We start from the raw sequence: 10550 nt of genomic DNA, 5'->3' as shown, positions 1-10550 counted from the left end.
TAGGAAAGAGCTTAAATGTTTCTTAGGCTTCGCTGGGTATTATCGGCGGTTTGTCGAAGGATATTCCCAGATAGCCAAACCTCTTAATAGCCTGACAGCAGGCTACTATCCACCAAAGAAAAGGGGCAAAGTGTACAAGAGGGAACGCTTCACGACTCTTGTGAGCCCTAATGCACCGCTCGGTGAGGAGTGGACTTCGGAGTGTGAGAGTGCATTCAGAACCCTGATCAAGAAACTGACGTCTGCGCCCATCCTTGCTTTTGCGAATCCACAACTACCATATGTTGTACATACTGACGCTTGTCGCGATGGATTGGGGGCAGCGCTCTATCAAGAGCAGGAGGGGAAGCTCAGAGTTGTCGCGTATGCCAGTCGAGGTCTTTCCAAGAGCGAGAGAAACTACCCTACGCACAAACTCGAATTCTTGGCCTTAAAGTGGGCCGTTTGTGAAAAGTTCAGTGATTTCCTTTATGGGTCAAGTTTCACTGTGCTTACCGACAACAACCCCCTCACATACGTCTTGACATCTGCGAAGTTAGATGCTGCTGGTCATCGCTGGTTAGCCGCTCTTTCTACTTACCAGTTTACCATCAAGTACAGAGCAGGGCAGGCCAACCGCGATGCAGATGGGTTATCCCGGCGGCCTCAAGGTCCGCCTCTTGAGGATGAAGCTTTCACTAAAGAAAGAGAGAGAATAGAGGACATGAAAAAACGGTTCATGGAAGCAGGAGATGACATGGATCATGAGGTGTTCTCTGCATTATGTCAACGTCATCTTGTGATGGTTAAAGATGAACGTCACCCTCATTCAGAGCAGCCTGTCATTGCGGAGTCTCTTGTTGTCGACCCTTCTGTAGTGCCTGATGTTTTCGATGAGGACACTTTACCATCCATGGCTAACTCTGACTGGTGTAATGCTCAAAATAATGATCCGTCTCTCTCACGTGTCATCACCTTTGTGAGGAGAGCTGTAAAACCCAGTTTCAGAGAGACAAACCTTGAACATCCCGATGTCAAACTTCTTTTTAGGGAGTGGAAAAAACTTGAACTCAGGGATGGTGTCCTGTACAGGAAGTGGTCTGAGCGAGGCGAACTGGTGTATCAGTTGGTCTTACCCGAACAGTTCAGAGAGAGGGCACTGCAAGGAGTGCATGATGATGTTGGCCATCTCGGTTCTGAGCGTGCACTTCAGCTTGCTCGTGCCAGGTTCTACTGGCCGAGAATGGCCAGAGACATCGAGGAGAAGTGCAAAAAGTGCGAACGCTGTTTCAGGCGGAAGGCTGTGCCTCAGAGGGCCGCGCCTTTGGAAAACATTTCTGCTACTTATCCACTTGAACTTCTTTGTATGGATTATCTATCCCTTGAGCCGGATGATAGAGACACGAGAAACATTTTAGTCATCACCGACCACTTTACAAAATTTGCTGTGGCGGTGCCGACTAGGGATCAGAAAGCCAGAACTGTTGCGAAGGCTTTATGGGAGAACTTTATTGTTCACTACGGGTTCCCCAGTCGTCTGCTCAGCGACCAGGGCAGGGACTTTGAGTCTAAGACGATCAGAGAACTCTGCACACTGATTGGAGCAGACAAAGTTCGTACCACCCCGTACCATCCCCGGGGAAACCCAGTGGAACGATTTAACCGGACCCTCCTTGGTATGCTAGGGACCCTGGAAGAGAGAGACAAATATCATTGGAGAGATTTTGTCAAACCTCTGGTCCACGCATACAATTGCACGAGAAACAGTACAACAGGCTATTCGCCTTACGAACTAATGTTTGGTAGGCAGCCCAGACTGCCAATTGAGCTTGTCCTGGGAATCCAACCTGATATGGCAAGTCACAAGACCCACTCAGAGTATGTCAAGGGCCTTCGCCAACGCCTACAGGAGAGCTACTCATTAGCTGCTAAAAATGCCAAGAAGATGGGAGAGAAGAACAAGGCTAGGTTTGACAGGGAGGTCAGGGCAGCTGAACTCTTAGAAGGGGATAGGGTCTTAGTGAGAAACGTGAATATCAGGGGGAAACACAAACTGGCAGATCGGTGGGAACAGAAAATCCATGTTGTTGTCAGACGGATTAGCGACAGTCCTGTTTATGTAGTCAAACCTGAGACAGGGGAGGGGCCACACCGTACGTTGCATAGAGACCTTCTTTTGCCGTGCGGGTTCCTACCTGTAACTGAGATCAGAGAGCAAAGTTCTTCCACTGACGCATCGAGAAAAATGAGACTGAGGGGCAAAACAACAAAAGGCGTGCAAGGGGACACTGATTGTCAGGAGGATGAGTCGTACAGTGATGAAGATGAACTGTATCCTAATACATGGATGCCAGAAATCATCACGAAGGGTCCTTTCCTGCAGAGGGAAGGAGGCTTCAATGAGCCTCAGCCAGTTTCCAGGGTATTAAACCCAGACACCCCTTCTTTTGTGCCCCAAAGTTCCGCACACTTACCTGAAAGACCTACTCACGAGCTTCAACCAGGAACTCCTTATGTTAGCTCTGAGAATAGTGGTTCAGTTACACATCCTACTTCACACTGTAGGACTCCGGACCATATTGTCATTGATATTCCTGAACCTGATGTGACACAAATCTCACCTGATGAAGAGAACACAGATCTCATCACCACAGACCCTGTAGTTGCAGACACTGACAATGTAGTATCTGAGAGTCAAGAGTCCGAGAACGCAAGTGTCCGGCGTTCTACTAGGGAGAGACGTCCGCCTCGGAAACTCACCTACGATGAGCTGGGGGAGCCTTTAACCTTGGCCATTAGTTCATTCTTTCAGGCTTTAGGGGCTGCTATTTCACATGTGTCTGTACCGGTAGGGGCAGGTATGCATGCTGGGACTCATGCAGTCTAGAGGGGGAGAATGTAACCCTGGTAAGATTTACAGCAATCAGAAGTACAGGGTTCTTTGAATGCATCGTAGTCCTTGTCTGATAGTTTAATTTCCGGGCTTGCCCTGAAGGCACCATCTGCGGCTCCGTGCACGTGAAGGTGTGGTGTAGAGGAAAAAGGACGGCAAGGAAAAACTCCATGCTGCCGCGGAGCACGGTTTTTTCCAGTTGAAAGAGAGGAAAGAGGTTTAATTAACATTTGTGAGAGAGCTGTCGTTAGCGGTGAACCACAGACGGGTACCTACCTGAAAGGAGTCGGAGTATTTCTTCGAACTTTTTTGAACTATTCTGGTGAGTTAGCCTAGCTCACTTAGCACCGCTATTGCAGTTCAATGCACTGGAAAAAATAACTAACCAGTCAGAATAGTAGTAAATGTGTTTAATGATGTTTAAGATGTGTTTTCATAGTATTGCAATGTTGTGACAGTTTTGTTTATTATGAGTGTCTAGTGTTTTACTTTCTTGGGCCTGCTAGTTCAGCCGCGGCCAGCTAAGTGGTTATGCGCAGTTCACGTGCAATAGCTGTGCTGTTACTGTAACTGCGGGTGATGCACAGTAATACCGGTGTGTTTACTTTTAATGTGTCACAAGATGCAAATTTATTTTAATATTTCAAAAAGAACCAAGGACATTAGGAACAAGGACATTTAAGGAATGTGGACATCTAACATTCTGCATATTTGTGTGCAGACTGGTTTTTTTTTGAGGTACAGTTCCATGGGTGCCAAGTGAGGAGCTGGTATCGTGGGTCTAAGACACTGTTGCTGCTGTGGAGGCCTTCTCTGTGTCAGGACGCTACACGTTGATGCCTGCCGTACCAGGAGGGCGGTAGGAAAAAAAAACAAAAGGAAGCCCACCTGAGAGATACCTTATCATTTTCTTTTGCTACTTTTTCTCCGCCTGAGATTCAGGTCGTTTTCAGTTCTTAACCCAGGACAGTGGGTAACTGAATAAACTGACACCATAAGGAACTGGACACTCACATGCTATTTTCTTTTCTTTTTCCTTTTCTTTGGGGTGTTGAAATATTGTGTTTCTTGTCTTACATCTATTTTGATTGTTTCAATTATTTTGTGATGCATTTGAGATGGTTACTGCATTTGGAGGTATCCCTACATTGAGGATGAGCAAAGGGAACTGATCCAAAAGGAAATATATAAAGCAAACTTTGTTTCATAAACCTGTGGTCGTGCGTGTTATGTGGGTTGGAAGTCTCATTGCTCTTACAGAGTTGCTACCGCCAATCTCCTTCCCAAACCTAGATTCGGATATTGTAGACATTGCACTTGGGCGAGCAGTATAGATCATCTCTTTATAGATAGAGGGACACACGTCCAGGTTACATATGCAGTAGAGTTGTTTAGCTCACTGTGTGTTTAAAAGGGTTCCTGACTCAGCTGTGCGTTTTATGTCAAACCAATCCCTGCCTTGATCCTTCCAGAAGAGCAGCTTCAAACACAAACCCAAATCTCCTGAATCACTGAGACAGGCAGCTTGCTTTCAAGCTCTCTTGCACAGAGCTCAAACTAAAATCTGTGAAAATTCTCCAAAAAACTTGTGAAAGAAGTGGTGTAGAACGGGGTGCATAAAATTAGGAACAGCCTCTGTATCGGCATTAACATTCAGGTATAAACAAGCAGGCTGCATGGTGGTACACTGTCAACTAAAGCAAGAAAGTCCAGGGGCTGAATCAGCCAGCCAGAGCCTGGGGCCTTTCTGTGTTGAGTTTGCATGTTTGCATGTCAGGTAATTGGTGATGTTAATCTGGACATAGGTGTGAATGGCTGTTTCTATGTGATAGCCCTGTGGTGGACTGGCAGCTTGCCCAAGGTGTATTCCACCTCTCAAGCTATCACAAATGAGATAAGCTCCTACCGTACTGGGATCCTAAATCACATAAGTGGTTAAGAAAATGGATAAAAATTAATTACATTGCCACCTAAATCTATTAAAAAGCCCAACAAATAATTCTATTCTTACTTTTTTATGAAGGAGTAGTTCACATACCGGCACCGGCAGTACAAACTACCTGCTCTGGTCTCAAATAAGCAATATTTTGGGTATAACGGTGGTTGTTCTGGATTTTCATGAAGGTGCCCATGGAATGAATCATAACCACAAAAAATGAGCTATTTAGACCATTTGAGCCCTTAAAAATGTTCCACGTAGATGTGATATGTTCAGAATGTGTTACCAGCTCCATAGCCTTGGCTTTTAGCCTTGGCTAGCCCCTGACTGGCTGAATCTCAAACAGAAGTGGTTGGCACTTCTATGATCACAACCAGAATGCTATATGTTTGACATGATCATGCTAAGTGTATTAGCAGTCAGTGACCTCACGGACATCCAAGAACAGAAAAAAAAACCCAGTCTGAAACCTGAACATACAAATATTTATTGCCAGATGCAAATATAACCCACGTGAGGTGGGACCAGACTGTAAGTTTGTAAGTGCAGTAGTCATACTGTATTAATCCTGGTACATATTGTGGTGTGTTGGGAGCGGCTAGTTATCTCCCATCATGCCTTGGGAATACGTGTTGCTGTTTAAGATGTTTATTGTTACGTGACTCTTAACTGTTCTCTTAACTGTTCTTTTAAATGCTGCAGTATAAATTCACCGACAGTTAGTGTTGATGGAAAGAATGCTGTACCATGAGTGAAGTCACCAAGAAAAAGTTCCCACACAGTTATTCCTGACAAAAATATTTGTGAATCTCCTCTTTCAATATTTATAAAATCTCTATAAACACTCACAAACAATGAGCTCACATTTTAATCATTATAGTCCATCACTTACTTCCTAAATGATACCAAATATATGTTATATGTGAGCTTAATAATAAAAAAAGATTATATCTGTATTGATAAATTACATAATGAGGAATAATTCTTTTTGAATGACGTATTAAGCACTTGCTGCATAGAGTTTATAATAAGTCCTGACATTTCTGTCACATCATGATCTGGTCTACTGAGTTTTCTGCATTGACTATGAAGATCCATATAGCTCCTCCAGAGATTGATGAAGCACCCCAAGCATTTTCATCAATACATGTTCAGTAGATAAACTACTATATAAAGTTATGGGGGAAAAAGTAAAGTTTTTTTGGGAGGAAATTTAAAGAATGACCTTGGTGAACTCACAAATTAGAGTTCACTTTGTTCAATCTGCATGGTTATTCCAAACACACAGCTGTGATCTTTTTATTAAATCATGTACTGTGATGTCACTTGTTCTGTGTTATTTTTCTACACCTCAGTTGCACCATTGCGCAGATGTAGATTTCACCATTTAGGCACCAATAACTATGGAATTGTATATAAAATTGTGCTTCCGTTTTTATGCTAACTTTTTACTTATGTTACTCATGTATAAAAAGAACCTGAAAGCATTTTCTTCCATCTTTTTACCAAATTCGGTGTCAGCAGTTTAGCGGCCTAGTGATCGCTGCCTAAAACTGATTTCCAATGTTTCCGTGTATTTTTTATGTGTAATATCTTTACGTATGTTGGTAAATAGACTTCGGTGAAAAGGGTTTACAAAGGGGTTATATATAAAAAAATTAAATTACCTGGTTTTCAAGTATCTTTATAACTCTGTGTTATTGTACTTACCATAACCAATCTGGTCCTTTTTGTTCACTTAGAATATGTTTACAGAACTATTGTTATATTTATTGCAATTTCTGCTGTCCTGTTGTCCAGATTACTCTTAAAAAATACATTTTTAATGTCAACGACATTTTTTTAACTGGATAAATAAAGGATAAATAAAAGTCACTGCCAAAAACTGATTGGCTTCTACCTTGTTACAGGAATGTTGTTTACAGCTCAAGCTGAGTTGATGTCATTCATGAGGGATACACTTGACATATGTTTGACATATTATAGACCAACAAGTTATTTATAGCAGTTTAAATACGAGCAATCAGTTTTGGCAAATACCGGAAATCAGGTTTTGGCAGGCGATCGCTTTTTGGCACAACAAGCACGAGACCAAACACTCTCAGTCACGTGCATCTGAGGCTAAGAGGGGGGGGGCAAGAGGCCCACATTTCTGGAATTTATGAGTCTAACGTGACGCAAGTGGTCAACAAATACTAAAAGTCAAATGTTTCAAGTTTCAGTTTCAAATGAAAGTAGGACAATTTCTGTAAAGCTGCCAGTGGAGACACGATGTGAAAATACCGAATTTTGCGCATGTTAGCTTAGGACTTCTGAGTTATCAAAACCATGTTCTTGAAAATGCCCAGCGGGTTTCACACAGAAGTCGGATATTATTTCCAGAGCTGGTTGAGCAGAGGACACGTGATTTGAGGTAAGACTATCCACTACGATAACGAGACACTGTTTGTTAAATGGGTACCTGTTGGGTCATCGTCGACAAGTAGAAAGCTTGAGAAGTGGGTGAAGTTTGTAGTCAGTTTTTACGTCATCTAAGATGTTTTCAGTTTAAGTAAAAATTTGGTGTTTAGCCAATGCTAAATTAGTTGGTGCCAAGGACCTTGTGTAATCTATGCTCCATTCTGCCAAAAGTGATGACTCCATTAAACAATTGCTTAATAATACTTATGCAAGAGGAGCTTGATCTGTTTTTTCCTTTCCCACTATTCTTCCGTGGGTTATTATTTACTTAATTGCTAACTGCCAGCCACACGTTGTTTTTTGTTTTTTTTTAACGTGTAAGATGTGCCAAAATCAATTGAGGCTGTCGCCAGTTATTGAATTAGTGAAATCTGATACTTAAGTTTACTTCCTCAGTTGCTCATAAATGTCAACAATTACTCATATCAGTGTTCTTTTTTTCCCCCGCCTCTCATCTTGCACTCACTTTCTTCTTGCTGCCGGATTTTTCTTGACTCTCCTTCATCTGAAAAACATACTTATGCAGAAAAACAACCAGTTTCTCTCTAATACTGGTTCTTTTTTTTTTCTTTAGTGACACTGAAGCCTGAAGAGTTTATTTATGTATTTGTTTGTTTGGTTATCTGTCAGAGCGTTTGGACTCATGGTGCAGTGGGAGATCGAGCCCTGCAGTTTCTCTTTGGTGTGTCGTGGCAGAGGCTTTAAAAATATCAGGCTTTACAGATCATCTTACTTATACTTGCTAACTTAGTTTTTGATATAGCTTTACTTCCATTAATTTAACTCTTACCTTCATTTTCACAGTTGTCGCAGTTATAATCTCCTGTGCACTATTATAGGCATGGCAGGAAACATACATTAATCATGTTTTTCTGGTGTTAAACTGTATTATTTTGGAAAAGCACTGGAAAAAAAAGATTTATTTTATTGACATAAGGTCATAGAACAGATTCATGTAGCGTTGAGATAAAAATTCTTTATGAAATATTGGAACAGCAAGGCATAAAATTTAAAACACCCCCCCACACAGAATCAAAGAATAATGTGTAAATAACCCATTTTCATGATATTTCCTTGGAATGGTTGAGAGGTTTTTGCATTCATATTTATGAAAAAGGTTCACCGATCTATCCTGACCTTTTAAACAAACCCATCAGTGCAGACTGGGAGGCAAGCGCTGCTGTTTCGCAGCTCTTCCTCTCCCTGTGCCTGGGGGGTAGGACGAGTAATGACTGCTCTGTTCCTTGCCAACAAAGCAACTTTCCCCTTCCAGTCCCATTTTTTATTTCCAGCTGCTTACCAGTGTGTACTTCACCTCTTATTCATTCTCTCTTGCAATGGGATGTGTAGCAAATATGCAGTTTATGGTGGAATACCTGTTTTTTCGCGTAATCCCAGAAGCCCTTGGTTTCATATGGTTGTAATTGTTGCATCAGGCGTTGGTGGAGATGGTCTGGAGAGAGCGAAAACTGGTTAAGCAGCCAGAAAGAAAAAGGCTTTGCTCAGCAAATACATACTGCAGTAGGATACAAGTTATCAGGGTGTGATAACAGGAGTGAGTGTGCATTTGAATGTGTGTGCGCTTTGATGTTGGTACCAGTGGATTTGTGTGGGGAAAAGGGAGCGTCTGCATGTGTGTGCGCACGTTTGTGTGTGAGGTGATGAAAGGAAGCATCTACTGCTTCTGCTGCTTGTGCTGCAGGATGTTCCCCCCCCCCCCCAGCTTTTTTCCTCTTCTTTGTCTCTAGACTGGTGACAATGAGTGGAGGTGAGAGGCCAGCAGTACCAGTGCAACACCATTCATCACACATGTCAAACAGTTAGACCAGCTGTGTGGGACAAGCGGCAAAAATTAGCATTTCATCCCTCTCCCTGTCGCTCTCTTCTGTCTGTCAAGCTGTATCTCTGTTTATTCCCATTGTAGCACCGAATGTGATAAATGACTTCAGAGGCTATATAATATTCCAATTGTTTGAATGAAAACATGGTGTTATTGACCAGCACTTCCACATATTGAGCTTGTTTTACAAAACAGACTATCCCTGCATAGTACTTCTGATAATGGGTGCTGTTGAGATGTGGGTCTGAGGACTTGTAGTCTGTAATGACAGTGTTGGTGAAAATGAAAATGTTGAGGATGGTAAACTGGCCAGGATGTCTCTGACTGTCAGGCAGTAGAAAACTTGATTTTCTGCCCAATTCATTGACAGTTAATTGAAGGGGGAAAAAAACCCAACCTAAAAATGTAGGGAAGAAATAATATAATATTAGATCTGATCTGATTAAAATCTGGATTAGAACTTCATTGTTTATATGGACCCTAAGTAAGGTGATCTGATCCTGATGTGCATCTAACATGTGAACAGAATAAATAATTTTGACATGCGGGAAAACAGTATGTATGGCTGATGTGAAAGACAAGCACAAGTATTTAAAAGCAAATGTTGAAAACAGATTTACCAGGAAATTCCAAAGGATGTGATGTTAATGCATCTCCTGCTCTACTACAGTGACTATTGTGCATTTCTAGCTGACATTAGCTTAAAAACATGCGATGCATCACACCCTCTTCATGGTGAATAGATCTTAGTATCATCAGAATGCAGGTACAGTCTCACACCCAGAGGCTGTTTATACTTGCAACATCACTCTGTTGAACAAATCCAGATGATATAATATCACTGCAATAACTTTCGCTGCAGTTATTTCTGGTTCTTTAAGTTCTTAACTGTGATGTTTTTATTGTTCTTGTTATATTTGTTCGACAGTTGCAGCAAAACAAACCAGAAATTTCTCATATGGTGATTAAAGAGTGAATACAAACATTAAACAACAACTAGCTTAGCACAACACTACTCTAAACCAGACTTTGAATGGTTTAAAAAAATAAACATGGAAAAAAGGTCAGAATTAAGGAAGTGTGCAAGGATCCTAGGGTTTGCTATAATTTAGCTTGGTTGTATATTAGTTTGTACTGTTTTCTGGTAAACTACCAAATGCCATATTCATATAGAGGAACTAAAATACAGCTAGCTTGCTACCCCTTGCTTTCTCACTACTCTTTTGTGAATGGATATACTGCATAATTCCCACCCACTAATCCCATGGTTTCGCCATCTTTGCATTATGCTATTATCTATTGATTATTAGAATTAGAATTAGAATTCAACTTTATTGTCATTGCACATGCACAGGTACAGAGCAACGAAATGCAGTTTGCATCCATCCAGAAGTGCTTTAGTGATATAGATGTATTACAATATATATTAGCAATAATAT

At 41.6% G+C, this 10550-nt stretch overlaps 1 protein-coding gene across 1 annotated transcript; it reads left to right on the top strand.

Annotated features, from left to right (window-relative positions):
- The first annotated feature begins 1824 nt into the window (after nt 1-1824).
- Nucleotides 1825-4240, top strand: LOC146619174 (uncharacterized). Its single transcript, XM_085370803.1, has 2 exons — nt 1825-3194; nt 3594-4240. Exon 1 carries the CDS (start codon nt 1832-1834, stop codon nt 2864-2866), a length of 1035 nt encoding a protein of 344 aa, XP_085226929.1. The 5' UTR covers nt 1825-1831; the 3' UTR covers nt 2867-3194; nt 3594-4240.
- Nucleotides 4241-10550: the final 6310 nt, after the last annotated feature.

The sequence above is a fragment of the Diplotaxodon limnothrissa genome, linkage group LG14 (assembly GCF_057381915.1).
Source record: "Diplotaxodon limnothrissa isolate DT_005_m linkage group LG14, D_limnothrissa_male_GT1.1, whole genome shotgun sequence".
Classification (NCBI taxonomy): Eukaryota; Metazoa; Chordata; class Actinopteri; order Cichliformes; family Cichlidae; genus Diplotaxodon; species Diplotaxodon limnothrissa.
This window is presented reverse-complemented; position numbering and strand designations above follow the sequence as displayed.